At 44.0% G+C, this 22,001-nt stretch overlaps 1 protein-coding gene across 1 annotated transcript in view; it reads left to right on the plus strand.

The window, feature by feature from the left end:
• GLIS1 (GLIS family zinc finger 1) overlaps nt 1–22,001 on the plus strand; it is a 1,425,682-nt gene that overhangs the window by 1,055,302 nt on the left and 348,379 nt on the right. Inside the window, exon 4 of the mRNA XM_085602586.1 lies at nt 4,158–4,319. Within this exon, the coding sequence (XP_085458712.1) occupies nt 4,158–4,319 (162 nt within the window). The remainder of the gene's footprint in view (nt 1–4,157; nt 4,320–22,001) is intronic.

Genomic DNA, 22,001 nt, shown 5'->3' on the forward strand with positions numbered 1-22,001 from the left:
ATCCCTGTACTTTCAGAGGAACCACAATCAAGGTAGTTCCTCTGAAGGCACTACACGTTTGGTGGATGCATTGTAAGCGGTTGTTGAGCAGAATTTAATGTTTTTCAGGAACAAACTTTAAAAGTAGGAGTTGATTTCTGAAAAACTAAAAACTAATGGTCCATACACCCTGGAAACTTTACTTTAAAATATACCTGGATTGGGACTCTGGGACAGAAAAAGGTTTCTTACTATGTCACTACATGCGCATGTGACAGAGTACCTTGTTCGATGAACTCTGATTTTGACCTTGGGATATTAAAAGCCTGCTGCAATGAAACAACACAACAATTCCTTATCAATACAGGGCATCTAAGACGTAACAAATGTAATGTGTAATGATTCTGTATACATTGGAGATGTAGTACATCCTACATTGCAATGCAAGCATTTTATTGGAGGCGTAATGATACAAAACACAGCCAATAGCATGATCTTGCAAGAATAGACTTCAGTGGAAGTTTCCAAAGCCCACTCGATGTTTATTTTAAAGTATTATTACAGTACGTCCTTTAGACAGCTGTCCTGACCAAGGAGATCTAATCAAAATGCAAACTAAAAAGCACAAAGCAGCAAAATCACCAAACAAGCATTTGCAATGCAATAGGTCTTGTCATTAGGGAGAGTTAGAGCTATTGGCATTGTACATGATAATGTATTTTATCTATTTGTTTCCCTTTGGGACCTTATAAGTGTTTAGCCATGCAGCACATTATCCATAACTTCTGCACACACCCACAGATCGGGAGGTGCACCGCAGATGGAGTATTGCTTAATATAATGGAGTTGCAATGTTGGCAACTTCTTCCTGCATGCTCTAATGCTTGTTTGTCATAGCTTTTTTTGGTTATGGGGGATGTAAACAATGGGAGGGTGGAGATTAGGAAATAGTACCTGAATTAGAACACGAGAAGCAGATGGACATCAGGGGAGAATCAACAGATGCCAGATTCCAAGGTCAGACTGCACTTATGGCAATGGGGCACGTTAGAAATGAAATCTGTGTAAAATAATATATATCTAGAAACATTGAGGTCAGAGACAGAGAATGAAACACTGAGGTAACTGGGTGTGTGTAGGGGGAAGACATGAACAGGTGAGAAAGACAAACTGAATTAGTATGAGGGGAGAGCAATAGAATAGAAAGAACAAAACCCACAGGAAAGACAAAGGGTGACAATTTGCATTGAGATATAACCACAGTGATATTTTGCCAACAATGCCATGGCAGGACATTACGATGCTTGGCAAAGCCAATAGGTTGTGGATTACTCTCTTCCATATGTCTGGTAAAAAAATCTAGACAAACACTCTTATCAGGTTTTTTAATGTAGCTGCTCAGAGAGCCATTCTAAACGAGATCTTGTGGCCTTTCCAATAATTACACTGGCACCAGAAACAGGAACCTCAATCAGCTCACCATATACATGTCTGTTTACAAAAAAAGTCAAAGGACTTCGCATTAACAGCCCCTCCCCAGCCAGGCGTGCACTTAAGCTCAGTTTAATAAAGAATGTGAGAATTGTTAGTTTAACAGTGGGCATGGGAGCAGAATGGCACCTTTGGGTTTGCATCATATAGTACAGCTTGATACCTGTTTTCCATGCACATCTGATAATAGCTGATTTAAAACTGTATATATGTTCAAGAATGGAAAAATAAACAAAAAAGTAATTATTAACTAATAAGAAAGCAACAGCATGTATTATGAAACAGAAATAATCAGTTTGAGGATGGCACAGCAGCAAGGCGCTATTAAGGTGGCATAAAGAGCTATCCATCTAACCAGCTGCTGATGGCGTCCTACCATGAAAAGAGGAAGGGCTCATTTTCCCAGAGCGCGCTTTTATTATATATATATATATATAATATAGTTCTCTTTCAGAAGTCTCAGATGTTTGGTTGGATGCCTGATTTGTGCACCTTCTTTAAAATGGCACATATTAAATCAGTATTCTGCAGAAATATGTACCACACAAATCATGTGTCTTGTGACAGGTTTGAAGAAGCCCCACAGACCCGGAATTTCCTTTACATGCATGCACTTATTGGGAAATTATAGAATGTACCTGGGGCATTTTAGAGGATTCCGCAGCTGGGTCTCTGTGACACAGGGCTGCCAGTTAGTGCTGTTATCAACCTTGAGAGTTAACTCAAGATGGAGCTTAACTCAAGATGGAGCTCCAAAATGTGCAGAGTTTCATCAAGTTGGGAGGCTCCAAGTCAAAATGGCAGAGCAGCACACACGGACACGAGACTGAGTGTGCAGAGGGGAACACATGTGGAAGGGAAGCCCTAAAAACCAAACACATGCTACGTACATAACCAGTACCTCTGCTCACACTCACACCTTTCATTGAGGCGAGAGACAGTGGGGTGGCAAGAAGCAGAGAGTTGACTCAGCTACGTATAGAATTGAATACAGCAATGCACTGTTACATACATTACCTCATTGTCCGTCGTCCTATCCGAGCCTTTGACTCCTTGCCACGCGAGCCCTTCTCGGCGGGAACAGAAGTCTATTGCGTAGCCTAACAAAAAGTAACTCCCCTAAGATGAGTACCAAACTCCCATTAGGCAAGAAAGGAGGAAATATAAATGACCACTTTCTGTTCTTTCTTCCTGCCGTAATGGAGCTATTATCTGCCCACCGATATCTCAGAGACGTTTTGTTTTTATTTATAATTTCTGTCTTTAACTTTTTTTTTACTCCTCCATGAGACTAAGCAGTCTCCTGTTCCAGCGGTCGTCCACCCTTCAGAGCAGGTAGCAGGTGGCTCCTATGACACTGCAGCTCTTGTATAAAGGTGGGAGGAGTAATGGATGGGACGGGAGCAGAAGGAGGAGTGGGAGGCGCTGCAATTCCTCATGTCTTCTATCAAACAATACTTCAACAAGCCAAATCCCCCTTAAATCAAAGCCCAAACCAAAAAATATCCTACCAAAAAAAGCCCAACTAGAGGTGGACATCGAAAAGTGCAAAAAGGCTAAAAAAATTAAGAGTAACGGTACAAACGTCACGGCATGGAAGGCAACAGTAACACAACTGAGTCATTAAGCGGAGGTGGGAGGAAGGAATGCTATAATAAAATGTAAACAGGTATGGCGCTGAACCTGAACACAAGCAAACAGTAACAGAGCAGGAAACCAAGAAAAAAATAGTCCCTGAAGAACAGATAAAGAAACGTAGCAGAATGAGACATTACCTAGTCCCTGCTCTCTGGGAGGAACAGAAGAGAAAAGGAGGAACAAAGAGGCAGGACTGACCACTAGCAAGCAAGGATTTTCAAATAACACTGTAACAAACAAATCAAAAGCAGGGAAATGCCTTTAGGCCCTTTAAGCCCACAAGAGAAGTATTCTAATGTATACGAGAGGTCGTACCCTTACGCTTGAACTACAAAGAAACATTTATTAATGCCAATTGCACTTGAAGGGTTACCACAAACTTTTTTTTTAGTGTTCAATTCTAATATGCTTAGAGGAAACAAGCCCCTTAAGTACCGTGTAAACTCCGTACGTTTAACCCCATGCAAAATTGCTTTACATAGTACTTAAGATCGAATTGTAATAAAATAGGAGAATTTTGATCAACATAGGATACATAAAGCAAGAAATGTCGATTTGAGTTTTGAGATTTCCTTGTCCACAACTTTAAAAATATTTTCATGTGCACTTGTCTAAAGAAAATGTTTTGGGGTAAAATTGGGTAAATTGTGCCTGTGCTGGGCAGGTTTCCTGTTTTTTCGAGCAATTTGCACCACGTTGTGCATCGACAGACTAGCGCAAAGGCAGCATTTGCGCTGCCTGCCTAGAACAAAAATACCGTGTTTTACTTACTGTTCCAAAATGTTCAGTGTACAGAATCTGGCCCTGTGCATGCAAGAGGGAATGGACACGCGTACAACTTATTAAACCCTCATTCCGAAGTGTGCTTAAAAGTGAACCTTTGAAGAAACAGATGTAAACGTCTCCTCTCCGTGTATTGCTTCTGGTGTGTGCCTCTTTTGTGATTTATAGCTAATTCCAGCCTGGGTGTCAAAGTGTGTTCGCAGCGGTTTCCGATGGTTTATTTGAAAAATGTCCTAAGAGAGTATTTTTGTTTGTTTTCTTTCCAGTTTGAAGGGTGCAACAAGGCGTTTTCGAGGCTGGAAAACCTTAAAATCCACCTGCGGAGTCACACAGGAGAGAAACCCTACCTCTGCCAGCACCCTGGCTGCCAGAAAGCTTTCAGCAACTCCAGTGACAGAGCCAAGCATCAGCGAACCCACCTGGACACGGTGAGCACGACCCTTCTTAGCTACAGCCCACACTTGCAGGGACGCTACCATGTGGCAGTGCTTAGAGAAATATCGCCCTCAACAGTGGAATGTAAAAAGTTTCAAGTGGAAAGGAATTATTCACAAATAGGATTTGTCATGCTTAGATAAAGAAAAACATATGGCCTTAAAAGACATAATTTAACTCTCCTTCCTTTTCATTTTTAAGACCTTTCTTTTGACCATGTTTTTCTTGTTTATTTGCACCTGTATTTTGAGAACTGGCCCTCTACAGTGTAAAAGACACTAACACAGAAGCCGGTGCCAACTGCAGCTATTTACTGCCCGGTGGAAACCATCACAGTATTTCGTTTGTGAAAGAAAGAGTGCCGGTCCCCAGAGCTCTGCTCGGAAGCCAGAGGCCGGTGCAAATAAACCTTGAGCGCCGGATACCAAGGCTGGTAGTCTTTAATCCACTACCAGACACTCCCTGCCCTTCTTCTCGCCCTTACAGGTGCCTGCATTTTCCCTTTGAGCCGGGTTTGCCGTCTTTATCTTCCTCCATCTTTCTAATCATTGTGTTTTTCCTTCTCTTGCACACAGTAAATATGCGATGCTGGAAATAAGTGCCAGTCCCCTAAAATGAGTGTTGGTGGCCCCCACCACCAGCTCAAATTAGGTACTGCATGATTTTGTAAATGCAGGCTGTACCTAGCAGGAGTACTTTGCTGGCAATACAACACTGACAACTAAGCACACTAGGCTTCTATGTGCATGGTCAGACCTTATTTTTGTGTGAGGGTGTGTCCTATGCAAATGAGGTCCAACCCTTGCACTGTTAGCATTACAAGGCATTATTCAGGGTGCAACATGATGGTCCATTAGTGACTGCTGGGAAGTGGAATTCCTTGGGGGTCATGTTGTGAGGCCTCCACTGGTGGGTGCATATCGCTCCTACCCCCTCAGATGAACAGTATTATTACCACTTTGTGCTTAACTGGGCTGCCGTTCAATAAAATGTCCAGCTTAGGCCGTAGTACTCATAAAGGGTACAATCCCTGTTTGCGCCCAGTGCACATTTTAAAGGACGCACCAGTCGCAAACAGGGACACTGCGCTCTATCACAAAAAATGTGCTTGCCCCACGGCAGTTATTACAAGTATGATTACTTGAATGCATTGTGCACTATACACTGGGTTCTATTGAACCCCCAAATTTTTCCAAAATTCTTAACCTAAAAAAAGAGTCATTCAACAATGTTTATCGTTCAACAATTGTATTCTGAATATTAAGACATAGTCTCAAATCATAGTCCTGACCAAAGCATAACCACAAACAATAAATGTAGAATCAATACATGATTATGTTTGACATATTAACAATTCTACTAGTGACATCACTTCCTATCAATCAGATTCATTTTTTATCGTTGCCCAATGCATTTCAGGACACTTCAGTCCCTTCCTCAGAGGCCAATCTACAAGAAGAAAAGAAAAATAATGTACTTTCAAAAATATCAGCATTGCCGATCCCACATCAGCTTCAATCCCCAGTTGCCCATACATTAAATCGTCAGCAACAAAGTATGGAACGCCCTTATATCCACAGGTCCAGAAAAACCATCTATCTGTTAGAGTTTAATAAAAACCCAAATGAATTGATATCATGATAATTATGTTTCAAATGCAAAAACAACAGTTGATGGACAGAATGCAGAACAATGTCATACATTCACCCCAGTACAGAGATCTGGGCCTAAATCCATCGTTTTTTTGCTCACCATGCCGTTCCAGTTTGAACCCAGCCATATGCAAATCAGTCTTGACCCTGTGCCTCATGGGTACAGTCCAGCCCGAACTGCCAAGCCAGGTCCTCCCTGGACTCGATACAAGCATCTTAGGACCGGTTTCGAGGTTTCACCCCTCTTCAGCCAGGATAGCTTGATTCCAGTGGCATGGAGAGCACGGGACTCACGTCTAACCGTGGTGTGAAAAAGTGCAGAAACACCCAGTGCACCGGATAGACCCCTAGTTCCTAATAAAAATAAGTGAATACCTGATTGATGAGTATCGTAATTTTCAGGCGAAAAATTTCTGGTGTGTCCTAAGGAAGAGCAACACTATAAAAAATTGTCCTGGAAACTTTCAATCAACATTCCGTAATTCGACTCAAACTACGCTCACCTAAACGCTATAAATCAGGACACAACTATATATGATGGCCGACCAACTTCTGTACTTCTAGAATAAGTACCTGGAGCAAGAATAACATCTTGTGTAAATATACCGCTATGGCCAAAGGTCTAGCTTCGGTGATACTGAAGTGCTGGTGGTCGCGTTTGCCTCACAAAGTAGGAGAACGTGAATCATGTATAACCCACACGTATAAGTAAGATGAATATTGCAAGGAAAATGATACGAAGTAGGTCTCATCTTCATGATCTCAATAGACATGCAAAAATTAAATTAACTATATAAATAAAGTAAATATATGGAAGAATTGGGAACTTTACAGGTTATTGTCTAATTTATTCTGAGTAAGGGTATGTGAGGCTACCAAACTTTCCTTCTGTGTACTTGAATGTCAAGTTACCAACCTTGTGGGGCTGCTGAAGTTGCCAAAGTTAGCAAAGTTTTGCAAAAGTGCTTTGAGATGATCACTGCCACTAAGGGTTCAAGTAAATTAGCGTACTTCGTCAACTCTGAGTGTGTCCTTGAGCCTAAACGCTAATGAGTCTCAATGCTGTATGTCAGATTTTTTGTTTTAAATAATGTGCCACAATGTATTATTGTGATGAAGATGGATGCAAAAATGTATCTTCACCACAAAAAATAATAAATATTTATGTAACAGGCTGAGGCCGGACCTGTTGGGGTCAGAGTCTATTTAGTAGACTGCACAGCCTTCTTTTACACTGGGCGTTTGTTCAAAACATACCCCACCAATATACTGCCATGGCAAACCAGCGGGAGTAGCCCACAATTACAGGTATAGAGTGGTGGCATACAAAAGCATGCTGGTGTAAGCATCGCCTTAGTGATGTCCCTGCTACACCCAACAGCTTCACCCAATGGAATCTGTACATGGGGGACACCCCAGAGGCTAAATTACATTGTGACTGGGACATCCCACAGAGTGTCTGTGGATCCAGAGCACCATGAGACACCTTAAGAGTACTGTCCTTCTAGTGCACACAAACCTCTATAAAAAGGTGAATCCTAGAATTCCAAAGCAGGTACAATGTACATAAGAAATAACAATATTGGGATCCCTTGGATTACACATTTGTCAGGAAGTTGTTTCACACTCCAAAAGAGGTAATCCATGGGAATAATCTGGTACCTTTTGTTCTCGGTTATAGGTGAAATCTGTACCTCGCCTGGGCTCAAATAATCCCTGGAGATTCCCCACAGCCCACAGTGCATAATGCAATGGATGTGCATCAGGCTTGATGGGAGTAGAATGTCCATGAATTCCCTGAGCTCTAGAGAATGAGAGAGGGGTGTCAGAGATGGTGGAGCCCTGCTGTCCTATCACACCCCTCTTCTTCAACAGGCTTTGTGGAAATCAGCTGTAGAGTAGGGTCACACAAATCTTATAAAGTAGGAGTTCAACAGGCTGCTGATATGGCAAAGTAGTGTCTTAAAAAATTATTTTGATCTTGTGTAATATACCTGGTGCTAATGTAAAGAGTTCAATACCCTTGGGCTGAGTTTCCACTATATAAAACTTGAAAAAAAAAGAATGAAGGTTGACCAATCATTATGATATTTTAGGGCGAAAACAGCAGGACCCTAAATACTGATTTGAAACAACAGCTACATTGAAGATCTTTGCTCACAATTTCCCAAAAGTCTTATTTCACAAATTCACAAATTCTTACCAAATTTGGTATCCTAACATTTAAAGAGTCATTACATTGTGATTAGTTTTAAGAAATGGGATGACCGGTTGGGTGGGAGGGGGGGGTGAAAACCATCTCGAGCAGCAACAACAATTCTTCTCAGGGTGAAGTCACAAGCAAACCCTATATTAAGCTGTACTCAACCCCCTGGTAGCTTGGCAAAGAGCAGTCAGGCTTAACTTTGAGGTAATATGTAAACTATTTGAGCAACACTTGAAACAGTACAAGAGTGAAATCACACCACAAAATGTGTCCACAGCAGGATTAGAAACATAGAGTGATTCTTAATAAATAAAACAAGACCAAAAGTAGAACCGGAGATATTGAATTTTAAAGTTTTTAAGGAAAGTAGTGTCATAAGACATAAAGCACCAACTGTGGATATTTGGTCGCGCAGGACTGGGACACAGTCACAAGTTCAGGCCGACCGCGATGGAGCGCAGGCAGGCTACAGGGACCCAGTTAGGCCCACTGAACAGCGTTTAAATCCTGGGTTGCGGGGCAAAGGCATGGATCCAAGTCAAAGATGAGTTGCGCAGCTGAAGCAATGCATCAGTTCCGAGATGCAGAGAGGCTGTGGTGCGAGGTCCTGTTGCATTGACATCGAGAATCCCATCGACAAGGGCTTGTCGATGTGAAGTCTGGAGTCTGTGATACGTTGTGCAGTCGGGGCTATGTGTCGGTTCCGAGGAACTTCAAGGCTGCAATGCGGAGTCTATCTTCGAGGCCGCGATCAACCTGAGATGCAAGGCCTGCGCCAAGTAAGCGTAGCACAGCTGCAGTTCCGATGGCAACGCGGGCTGTGGCGGCTGTGCAAGTCTTTGCAACAGGCCCAGTCCATGCAGCAGTGAAGATGTGTCAGTTCTTCTCTAGGTTGTGCTGTGCAGCAGAGGAGATGCATTGATTCCAGAGAAGCTGGAAGAGCACCTTTAACCCATTTCCAAGGGTCCAGGACTGGCCTGGCACCACTTGGCAGGGTAGACCGCCAGATGGCAGAGTTCAGGTACAGATGCAAGGCTGTTGGAAGCCTGTTATGTCCCTGAGACTTCAGATCAGGAGGCCAGCCAACTAGCCTTTGGAGTCACCCTGGGTTCTGGGTTTAAAAGTTGCAGGTCCAATCCTTCTCATCCAGGCAAGAGGGCAGCAAAGCAGGAGTCCAGCAGAATGCAGTCCAGCAAAGTGGCAGTCCTTCAGCAGCACAGCAGTTCTTCTTTGTGGCAGAGTATCCACAGGTCCAGAAGTGTACTGAAGGGGTGGTGTCTGAGGTCCAGTATTTATACAGAGTTGTGCCTTTGAAATCGGACAAAAGCTTCTAATAGGTTTCCCTTTGAAATCCCCAGGCATCCTGCATTCCCTGGCCCGGCTCCAGACTAACTACAGGGGAAATGTAGACCTTTGCTGGGAGGCAGGACACAGCCTATTCACGTGTACTTGGGCTTTGCCCAGCTCCTCCCTCCCATTCTGCCAGTGATAACCCATCCAGGCACACCTACTCTCCCTATTGTGTGTCACTGTCTAGGACAGGGTTCCTCATAGTACGGCCCGCAGGCCACTGGCGGCCCGCCCGGCCTTCATTGGCGGCCCGCGGACCTTGATCGATGACAGTACACTTCCTTGGTGGGAGTAAGCAGGGAAGATGGCCGCAGGAGCAAACGTTGTGAATACGCTACGTATTCACAATGTTTCCTCCTGCGGCCATCGTCTCTGCTTACTGCTTGCATCTGATTGGCCTGCCTGCCTCTGACATCACACGAAGCTTACGCCCTTTAAAAGTCAGCTGTAACTAGCGCTAGTTACAGCTGACTTTTACAGGACCTTTCGGTGAGCTTCCTGTGTCCCTCTTCACGACGTCCATCCTGCCCGCAGCCCCGGAGAACCTTCACAGCAGCGCCTGCACAGGTATGTTTATTTTCTTTAATCGTTTGTGCGCGAGACCTGGGATACGAACGTGGTTTTTAATATAGCGAAGCCATGCGACCAGGAAAATTTGTCATGTATATTTTCCTACATTTAGTCCATATGGCTCCCACGCGCAGCCTCCCCAAGTCCCTATAACTGTGAGCTCATGCCCCGGTGACGGCCCCTAAGCCTCCGAGTCTTCCCTCTCTTTCGGTCTCGCTCCTCAGTTAGGAAAAACCAAGACGTCAGGAAACAGGTATTACCTTCTCTTTCCTCCTTTCCTTTATTTGCTCCCCTGTGAAATGGATCCAAAAAAGAAAATATTTTTGCTGGAAACTTCTTTTTCTGATACCAGTGCAGCCTCGGGGTGGAGAGGAATAAAACATTCCAAATGTCAAAAATAAATAACTAATTAAAGCAAGACAGTGGTTGCAAGGTGGCCAGATTGATTTATTTACACCTAAACACATTAGCGCCACGTTACAGTGTTTGCCAGTGAAGTGATACTTGTGTTTTTTCCCCTCTTTGAACAACATTGTTTTCCCTGTGTGGGAAAGTGCACCTTGCCTGGAGGTACTGAATGGGAATTGGAATTGGAAAACAAAATGTATACAGCGTCTGTGTGTTTACGAATGTGGTCTTTTTAAGCCATACCGCCTGTTTTGAAAGGTTTTTTTTTTTACTCTAGCTCCGCCCCCACTGATCCCGCCCCCACAGACTCCACCCCTATCAGTGCGGCCCTCGGCCACTAACCACACTGTAATTTTGGCCCCCGACAGAAAGTTTGTGAGTACCCCTGGTCTAGGAGGAATATACAAAGCTCAACTGTCAGCTACACCCAGTCATGTGACCAGAGACAGGCTACAGGCACTAAAAGGCTAAGGCAAGAAAATGCCAACTTTCTAAAAGTGGCATTTTTTAAATTGCAATTTAAAATCTGACTTCACCATAAGTTAGGATTTTAAATTGTGATTCCAGACACACCAAACATGAACTAGTTACCTCCTCCAATTTAGACATTACACTTATAAAATGTAATTAGGCAATTCAAATGTTATCCTATGGTAGAGATAGGTCTTTCAGTAGTGAAAAATGAATTAAAAAGTTTATTACCACAACCTGTAAAACTTAAAACTGCATATCCTTCTTTTTTTTTTGCCAATATTATTTTTTTATTGAACATTTTTAGAGAAAAAAAGACGTACAATATAGTGCATTACATCTTTCCCATTAGCCATGTTGAAGCCATTGTGAAATTACAGTTGCATTTCGGATTGGGAAGTGATCATCCATCTACCCGAGCATACTCAAGGCTCAACTTTCTAGTAGCAGAAAAAGAAATAAGTGAAAACCCTAAAACAACCCTCCTCCTGTCTCCCACCCTAACCCAATTACCTCCCATCAATCGTGACTAGGTGGTGTAGAAAAGAGGGAAAATAAAAGAAAGGTTCACTTCCATCCCTAAATAGGGAACAGCGCTGCTGGTGGACACTCCAGTGTTTGCTACGTGTGGGTAGGTGGAGGGGACATGCGTGGATGGTTCTGCTTGTCCATCATTGGGATGCTCCCATGTGTGCCTATCCGGCCGCAAAACTGGAAGAGGTGGAGTGCTTTGACTGGGGTGGGGGGGTATTTTGTCATTGGTATACCCCTGGATAGATATAATACTGAAGGGACACAGCTTTTTAAAGATATCTCAGAAAATATCTGCCATTCTTTCTATCATAAGCGCTTTCCAGAAACGTGCCTGCCATTGAGTCAGGGCTGGGGCGTCTTTTTTTTTTTCCAGGCTGCCGCTATTGCTAGTTTGGCTGCTTCTAGGCACATCCACATCACCGTCTGATCACCCTGTGTCTGGTTTCCTAAGGTCTCATCTCTCACTCCTAACAATACAAACTCCAGTGCAGTAGGGATTTGGTAGCCCAATATTTCTATGATTTGGGCCAGTATCTCTGACCAGAAGGGACGGATCGTGGGGCAGTCCCACCATATATGCCTAAAATCTCCTAGTAGTCCGCTTCCTCTCCAACACAGATCAGAAGAGTCCGGGTATCTTTTTTTTAGTCTGACCGGATGTAGATTCTGATCGTATAGTATCTTAAAATGCGCTTTCCTCATTTCTATAGAATGATTGTTTTTTGCTATATCTCTCCATAGTGTCGTCCACTGGTGCTTGGATAACTCGCTTCCAATCATGGTTTCCCACAAGGTAATGTGTCTAGGTAGAGGAGAGTGTAGTGTGGAGAGTAGGAGTGCGTATATAAAAGAGATAACTCCTTTCGAGGAGCCCACCCTCTTAACGAAGTTCTCTATCGGGCTAAGAACCCAATGTTTAAGTTGGAGATAATGAAATTGTTCGGATGCAGGGAGATTAAAATCGCGTCTGCAGTTCTCAAATGTTAAAATGTCATAATTGTGAAATAGGTCAGACAGTTTTAGACAGCCGCCTTTCTGCCATTCTTCAAACGGGACTGGGATGAGCGCGGGCGGGAATGCCGGGTTAAAGTGGATCGGTGTGTGCAGCGAAGGAAAAGATGTCCACCTCGCCGCAACCACCACTGTGTGGTTGTCTGAGTGGGTGTGCTGAGATATGCATTGCGAGGACAGTCCTTCCTAGGCTTCCAGAGCAAATCCCAAAATGGTACGTCCCAATATGGCTCTATCCATATGCAGCCAGTGTTTATCTGATTCTCTTAGTGACCACTCTGTTATCACCTGTAGCTGAGCTGCTTTGTAGTATAGCTCAAAGTCTGGTAGTGTTACCCCTCCTGTGCTTCTGGGTCATCTGTCTAGAGCGAAAGGTAGTGTAGCCCTCCCATTCTACCATATGTATTGTGGGATGTGTGCGCGTATTTTAGGGAGGAAACCGCTTTCTAGACTTCTGGGGAGAGCTTGGAAGAGGTATAGAAATTTTGGGAGTACTGTCCTCTTGATCGCATGAATGCGACCCAACCAGGACAAGAATAGGGGTTTCCAACGTCGAAGGTCTTGCTGCACTTGGTTGAGCATGGGTGGGTAGTTGGCCTTAAAGAGGTCCTCCAGTCTTGTCGTTATTTTGATACCTAGATAAGTTATGTTGTGTTTAGCTCATTGGAATGGGAAATCAGTAACTAGGAAATCCACCTCTTTGTCTGAAAGTGTTAGATTTAGTAGAGATGATTTAGATGCATTGATACGGAAACACGCCACTTCCTCAAAGGACTGTAGCTCCTACTGAAGGGCCGATCGGGTGAATTACCCTACAAACTTTGTTGTGTGTTTGCCTGCCTTTCATGAATCCAGATTGATCCGGGTGAATCAGCTCTGGCATAATGTCTTCTAGTTTCATTGCTATTATCTTTGAATACAACTTTGCGTCTATATTTAAAAGTGCTATTGGTCTATAGGAGGAGCAAAGTTGTAGGTTCTGCCCTGCTTTTGGTATGACAGTGACCAGGGCGTCACTCATCGAGGGTGTTACCGCTGCTCCCTTGGCTATGTGATTGAAGAGGAGGGTCAGCTGAGGTTTGATTTCTGCTGCGTATGTTTCATAAAAATGGACCGTTAGACCTTCAGGACCTGGGGACCTATGAGGTTTCAAAGCTGTTATCGCTATCTGTGCCTCTTCATCAGTTATGGGGGCACTCAACGCCTCGTTTTGGGAGGGAGACACCTGTGGGAGAGTCACTGAATCAAGGTAAGTTTTTTGGACCGCCGTGTCTGTGGGTGACTCCCGATACAACTCTTTGTAGAGCTATGTGACTAGCCGCACTTTGGTTTTGTCGGAGTTATGCAGGGTGCCCCCTTCGATGCTAATCCCACCTATGTATTCCCTTTCTCGTTTCATCCTAAGTTGTCTCACTAGGTACGACCCAATTTTATTACCGTGTTCGTAGGAGAGATGTCACAAACGAAGGAGTGTAAGTTCTGCTCTGTTAGTGTCCATGGCAGTGAGTTTTCTTTTTAATGCTGTTAATTTGCGGTGTGTGTCCTGTGTTGGTGTCTGCTCCATTGCCCTCAAGACTAATTCCAATTCTGTCCGCTCCTTTGCTCTTTGTTTGTATAACCTAGAATTAAGTTCTAAGCTTTTGTCCCTTAGTACTGCTTTAAAGGAATCCATTATTTAATGGTGAAGTGTCTTTTGGCCGGGTCAGCTGAAAGTTAATTGCCCCTCTTAGCTCATCTCTGAGTAGTCTATGGCGTGTGAGAGATGCTGGGAAAAACCACCTCAGGAATCTGGGGGAGGGAGGAAGGTTCCCCAATCGAGGCACATCGATATGGGTGCATGGTCTGAAATTGTTATAGAGTGGATTTTGGCTCCTTGTTGCGCACCCATCAGTTCCTGACTGAGAAAGATGTAATCCAAGCACAAATAGGTGCGGTGCATGTGGGAGCAGAAAGAATAATCTTTTGTGGTTGGGTATATCGTTCTCCAGGCGTCACTCAGCCCCAAATTATGTTTTGTCTTTTGAAGATTCCTGGGGAAGCTACCTGTATTGGCGGTGTGTGAATGTGTGCTATCTAGTTTCGAATGCCATGTTAGATTGAAATCTCTCAGCAGAACTATCGGGCCCTCGGCAAACCCCCCGACTGAGTTCAAAAGGGTGTCTATCAAGGCGCTTTGACCCTTGTTTGGTGCGTACGTCGCTATGAATGTACATAGTTTCCCTCTTTGCCTGCTCTTCACTATAACTACTCTCCCCTCCTTGTCTGTTTTGACCACCTCTGGCCGGAATTTAGTAGCAGTGTAGAACAGTAGTGGCATGCCTTTTTGTGAGAATTGATAGATCAAGGGATAACTTCTGTACTTCAGTCTATGGTTGTCCTTCCGCAGGAGGATTTCTCTTGTAGCGCCACCACCTCAAATTGCTGATCAGAGGTATTTCCATACTTTTCGCTGTTTATGTGGCGAGTTTATTCCTCTCACATTCCATGTCTAATCACCCCCTGGAGCCCCGAAGCTCCTTCTCTCCCTGCCAAGCGTCTCTCTGTTGTGGACATGTTGGTCATTCCTCCAGTCAAACCCTCATGGCCAGCCTCCCCTTCGGTACCTTGAAGTCTGTTCATTAAGTCCTGCCTTCTTCCCTAGTGTGTGAACAATGAGCCTGTCTCTCCTTCCCCTGACAAAAAAAGACAAACCCCAATTAACAAAAACTGGAAGAAAGTTCCCCACGGGTAGTGTGGGATCCTGAGTCCCACCTCGTTCTGAGGTAAGTACTTAGTTAACATTGTGACGGGCGATGCAACCACTGTTTGCCACGACAGCTGCATAAAGCAATGTCTTTTAGTTCGGTGAACCTCCACTGAGTGAACTCTTTCTGTGAGGAATGGCCCTCCAACATGTCCTTGTCTGGGTTGTGAGAGGGTCTCATGACATCTTCCTTCCTTGCTCTATCCTCCTCTTTTACTCAAACCTGGATGGACCTCATCCTCATCTAGATTGTCCCTTTCACTGCTTTAGTTCTTCCTTGTCTCTGCTAGTTCTTCAGGTGTTGCTCCCTTTGTTGGGTTTGCCATTGATTTTCTCGTCGTTTTTCTGCACTGGTTCCTGGTGCTTGGTTGCTGCTGGTTGTTGGGTCCGGTGGTGGCAGTCCCAGGAGCTCTGTAGCTTCCTTCAGGTCCGTGACATGTCAAGCTTTATTGTTGAACTCAAAGGCAAGGCCGAAAGGGTATGTCCAGTCGTACCTGATGTTGTTCGCTTTTAGCTTCTCGGTCACAGGCCTGAATTGCTGGTGGCGCAGGAGATTGGCCTGTGCTAAGCCGTGATAGAGGGAGAAAGTGAAGCCCTGGAAGGTCACCTCATCTTTTTTCTGGACGTTTCCCTGGTTTCCGAGACTTCTTTGTCAAATTCTTGCATATTGGATTCCATGTCAAGGACTCTTGTGCCTTCCGGGTCTATGTGTCGTTATATGGATGCCATACAATTGGAGAGGTCTGCTTTACGTAGGACGGTTCCCATGAGGCACAGGGTCAAGACTGATTTGCATATATCGGGTGACAAAGTGAGCTGAAGAACGATGATGGATTCAACCCAGATCTGTGACTTGGGGTGAGTGTCTGAAAGGTTTCAGTGCTCCGTCCATCATCTCCTTGTGTTTGCTTTGATAGAGGGAGCAAGTGAAGCCCTGGAAGGTCACCTCGTCTTTTTTCCGGGCAGCCTGCAGAATTGCTTCTTTGACGTTGAAGGAATGAAGCTTGACCAGGACATCCCTCATGCGTCTGTGGTCCCCTGGTACTTGCCGGCCTACTCTGTGGACTCTTTCAATTTTTATCTTTTTTTGATCCTGCCCTAATACTGCTGCAAACAGTCCAGTAACAAAGGCCTCTAGATCTGGCCACTCCGCTACCTCTTCCAGGTCCCGGATTTGTATGTTTTCCTGTTGGGATCTATTTTCCAGGTCTTCACCTTTCAGGAGTGCTACCTGCAGCTGTGATCGGAGTTCCTGGTTTCCGAGACCTCTTTGTCAAAGTCTTGCGTCTTGGATTCCATGTCGAGGACTCTTGTGCCTACCGAGTCTATGTGTCGTTGTATGGATGCGTACAATCGGAGAGGTCCACTTTTAGCTGATCCATGTATGCCGTCATGTCCAGCTTTAATTCCGTTCGCAATTCTTTTTTAATTCTCTGAGGGAGACCCGCAAATCGTCCTTTGTGAGCGTAATTTCTCCTTCTGTGTCCTGTTGTACACTTGTGTCTATTTTCTCAGTTGGAGCAAAGAGACTGGACAATCTATTGGTAGTCTTTTTGGAGGGCATAGAGGCGGTCTCCATCTCCTTGACAATTTAGTTCTCTCGTGGGATTAACGATCTCACTTTGCGTGTCTCTCACGTGTATTAGCAGGTAGGTCCCTCCGTCCGAGAATATGGTCATCCTGTTTTGGTGCTGTGGTGGGTGCCTACTTTCTTCTTGCTATTATGCATGAACCTGTATTGCCTTTCTCGTTGGGATCTTTATTTTGCTGCTTCTCCTGGCAATTCAAGCTGCTTGCTTCCGAATAGGATGCTTCTACCTCCGTGGATCTTCACCTCCCCACGTGGATCCAGAGCTCTCTGTATTTCCTTCCAGAAGCTACTTTGAGTGTGTCCCTGCTGCCCCCATTTTAAAGTTAGGCGTGCCTATTGGTGAGCCTGAGTGCCTTTCTATCTTGTCTGCGCTGCTCTATTTGCCTCCATTATCTTGTCTCTTGCCCCCTCTGTATGTTATGCTGCTTCTGCCTGCTAATATCGCCCCCTTATGGCATGCCACTGCACTCTTCCTTTTTCAGGTGCTTGCTATACTCGCGGTGCTGTGGCCGCCATTTTGGAGTCAGGCATCCTTTCTTGCCTGTCTTGATGCCTCCCAGCCTGTCTTCATTTATCAAATGGCTTCCTTTGCTGTGCCCCTATTCCTGGGATGCAGCATCAGCCATCTGGCTGCAGCTGGGCCCCCGGCACCGGCGTCCACAGCACACTACTCGGAGCCGGTGCCTCGTGGTCGCGCCTCGGCTTCCCTTGGCTCCTCGCCACTGTCCGCTGCACTGCTCACCTTGATTATGCTGGTCTGGGAGTCCCATGGACTTCACTGGGTGAGTCACTTGTTGTGGCTGGGGGCACGCTTCTTCAGGGCTGATTCTGGAGGGCAGCTCAGCCGTAGGTTTTTGTCAGTCCTCACTGACCCGATCAGTCCACTGCGGGGATATGGCTCCAGGTCACCATTTTGCCTTGGCTGCGGCCTTTCTTATGGGTCCCGATCCGGTAGTATTCCTGCCGCCTCGAGGTCCGCTTCTGACACCGCTGTTGTCCTGATTATTGGGGTACTCATAATCATCCCTTATTCATCGATTTTGGTTGCAAACTCTGGCATTCACGGCGCTGTGGCGGCGGAGCCGATGTGGATCACATCCACCCGGCCATCTTGCCTGGCCCTGCCCCCCCATGTTCTGCTTTTCAGGTACATTGCACCCTGCCCTCCGGTCTGTCCAGGGCATATCATAAGGGTGAGTTATAGGTATCAAAAAGGAAGTTTGGGCCTGGAAAAAGGTTTATTTTGCTAAGTTGAAATGGCAGTTTAAAACTGCCCATACAGGCTCTGCAATGGCAGGCCAGAGAAATGTTTAAAGAGCTACTTAAGTGGGTGACACAATCTGTGCTGAATGCCCACCAGTAGCCTTTAATTTACAGTCCTTGGGTACATGTAGTACCACTTTAGTAGGGAGGTGTTGGTAAATTAAATATGCCATTTGGGGATAAGCTGTAGCACAGGTTAGCTTAGGTAAAGTGCACAGAGTCCTAAAAAACGAGATCAGAAAAAATGGAGAAGGAAGGCAAAACATTGGGGGCAGACCACTTTGTCAAGTTCTTGCATTTTGGATTCCATGTCGAGGACTCTTGTGCCTACCGAGTCAATTTTCAATTTTCAATTAAATTCTTTATTCAATCTAATTAAAAGCGATCATAAAAGCACAGATAAATACATGATAAGCATACATACTAAGAACAATAAATAATTCATAGGTTATCATAGAATAAAAACCCTGCTACAACAAGGTCTTTCCACATACTAAAAACTCTAGTTTCCTGAGCAGCCCCATAATATTGTGCAAAGAAGTTACCGAATGGCAAGCCCAAAAGTTTTGGCAGCCCCACTCTTCCTCTTTCTCATACAGGCCCATAGAACGTAGCTACCGAAAAGCATGCCAGAAGGTCAGATAACGATGTAAAAAAAATATAATGCGACCCGGCATTGATTAAAGTTCCCTCGCTTTAAAATTGGCTTAAGAAAGTAATTCCTTTCTTTCTCATAGAGCCTGCAGAATAAAACTAGATGCAGTTCCGTTTGTATTGAGAGGTTATCACATGGGCACAAACTCAAACCTGTATGATTATAGGTTTTTTCTGGATAGCCTTAAATCAATGGAATAAAATTCATACGGAACCTCAATAGTATGAATCTGTGTTGCGGACTAGTAACATTCGCTAGATAGAAGTACCCTCACTTTATCAATGGTGGGTTCTGGCGATAGGTATGGACTGCTTGTTTCTCTCTGTGATTTTCCTTAAGCCCTAATACCGCTGCAAACAGTCCAGTAACAGAGGTCTCTAGATCTGACCCCTCCGCTCCCTCTTCCACGTCCCGGATTTGTATGTTTTCCCGTCTGGATGTATTTTCCAGGTCTTCACATTTCAGGAGTGCTACCTGCAGCTGTGATCGGAGTTCTTGTAGCATTTCCCTGGTTTCTGAGACTTCTTTTTCAAATTTTTGCATCTTGGATTCCATGTCGAGGACTCTTGTGCCTGTCGAGTCTATGTCTCGTTGTATGGATGCCATACGATCGTAGAGGTCTGCTTTTAGTTGATCCATGGATGCCGTCATGTCCAGCTTCAATTCCGTTCGCAATTCTTTTTTGAAGTCTCTGAGGGAGGCCAGCAAATCTTCTTTTGTGAGCGCCATTCCTCCTTCTGTGTCCTGTTGTGCACTTGTGTCCTTTTTCTGCGTTGGAGCAAAGTAACAGGACACTCTATTGGTAGTCTTTTTGGAGGGCATAGAGGCGGTCTCCCTCTCCTCGGCAGTTTAGTTCTCTCGTGGGATTACCGATTTCACTATGGAGTGAGCACATGCACTTTAGCATAGGTTAGTATAGGTAAAGTGTACAGAATCCTAAAAATTGAGATCAGAAAAAATGGAGAAGGAAGGCAAAACATTGGGGGAGACCACTCCAAGGATGACAGGTCTAACATTAGTTTAAAAAATGATGCTATGGGAAAAATCTGATAATAGTGTGCATGAGACAGAGAGAGCGATACTACATTGGAGAAGCAATATACACTTATACTGAGCTCTGGGAAAATCATAAATTGTCCACTCCTTGCCGTACTGAAATCCATCACCAGATTATGCTCCCTATTGTAAGTGGCCTCTACCTCCTTAGAATAAACCATGCACAGAATGGTCTTAACCACAGGGGTTGGGCTGCAGTGCAGATATTGGTCCAGTATGAGCCCGCGGTGACACTGGTGAGTATCTGGGAAGTACTCAGTTCAATGATCATCCTGGAACTCTGGAAGTGATGATCAGTTGTCTGCCTAAGTTATACCACTGATCAAGGAACCGAACATGGTTGACCTTCTGCTAACATTTGGGGTACAGGTGCATGCTTTATTAGTCCTTTATACAAAATAACTGTAGAACATATTTTTGTAATTCAAGAATTTAAAGAAAACAAAGGTACTTGTGTAATACTGCCCCAGCTCACACACATTCCCACTCTCCTCCTGTAAAAATGGTACCTGATTTATGTGGGTTCACATAGCTTTGAGAACACTAACAGGCCAAAACTACGGCAAAGTCAAGAATAGTTTTCAGCGCACCATTTTTAACACATTTGTATTTCTTTTCTTTTTTATTTGGAACATCTTTTTATTGATAATTTAAAGACACTATAATTCAAATGCCAGGAACACTAGTATACCCTCAAATGAAAAAGACCTAGATACATCTCACTCATAGAAAGGAAGACCTTCATTTATAGGACATGCCTGATCAGTGGCTCCAAAAGCTTCAAAGAGGAGCAGAAACCTACTAGAAACATGGTAATTGGTATAGCGTTTTTAGAGTTTAACAAAAACATTAACCCAGCCAGACTCTAAATCTAAAAATTTGCCATTTCTGTTTAAAAATATTAACATCTAATCACATGAAGCACTTAGTTTAGCATCGCTACTGAACAGACTTTAACCTGGGTGACCTCAGGACATGGAATTGTAGTTAAACTGTTCAAAGAATTTGATGAAAAGATGATATTTGTCTATGAATATCCCATATTCAAAAGCTGGTTACAGTCAAATAATATAAATAACATCCCTACAAAGTTGCAGCGACTGGAATTTTGAAATGTGATTTATCCTCATTGCTCAATGTCTGACCTGTCTTAGTCAGTACTCATCATTACACAACATATCCACGTACAGAAGTTAATGTGGTGCATATGGGTCATTTAACAAAGAGCAGCCCACGCGACTGGCTTTGGGCCTGATGTGTGTATGCACCAAGAGAGACATGCCGTCATTGGCTGAGCAGGATCGTCTTTCACATTTGGAACTAAACTTTAGTGTTGCAGTGTCACTGGCAAAGAGTCTGTAAAGTCTAGGGGTGGGTACATTCTTCATGTTTGTAAATAATTACTTTAACCATGTTAACTACCTTACTCAGTAGTTTATCCTTCTAAGCAATGAATTGTTTCTTTTTGTCGCAATCATAAATTTCCAATACCTAGAAGTCATTTCAGGCGTGCTTTTGTGTGGCATTACCAATTGGAAAAACACTGAGGTAAACAAGCATTTGCAATGCAATAGGTCTCTCATTTACGCAAATTTGAGCAATTGACATTGCCTTTTATTTAGGTTTTGGGTTTTAAATCCGAAATAAAAGGCATTGTCATTTACAATACTATTATCTTAAACTCTCGCAAATGCAAGACCTATTGCATTGCAAATGCTTGTTTTTTTAAAGGTAAGGGGGTCCTGTCTGTGTGTGGTGATATGTAGGTAAATGAAGGGTGCATTGTACCTCGCCTGGGCGCTCGTGGAAGGGCCTGCACTCAATTGCCATTTGGGTGAAACCTTGACTAGAAAACAGTTAGAGATGATTTCTGGTGGCATTATATGGGCTCTCAGATTTCTAGTTTGGTTAAGAAATGCTCACTCTTTGTCAATTCAGAGAAGTCCTTAAAATAATTCATACTGAAAATCAGATACTCTGTTGTCAGGTGCACCTTGAGAAAAATATCTTTGGATTAATATGGACCCAATGTGAGATCCATGTGATCTAGGCAACCAATGCATGCTATTGTCTTGATAGATAATTTTTCCAAAGGGGCTGCAATCAAGTGTATTTCTCAGCCCACCACAGATTCTGTGGTTGAATGTTTGGATTTGCGACTTAAA

This window comes from Triturus cristatus, chromosome 4_2 (assembly GCF_964204655.1).
Source record: "Triturus cristatus chromosome 4_2, aTriCri1.1, whole genome shotgun sequence".
In the NCBI taxonomy this organism is placed as follows: domain Eukaryota; kingdom Metazoa; phylum Chordata; class Amphibia; order Caudata; family Salamandridae; genus Triturus; species Triturus cristatus.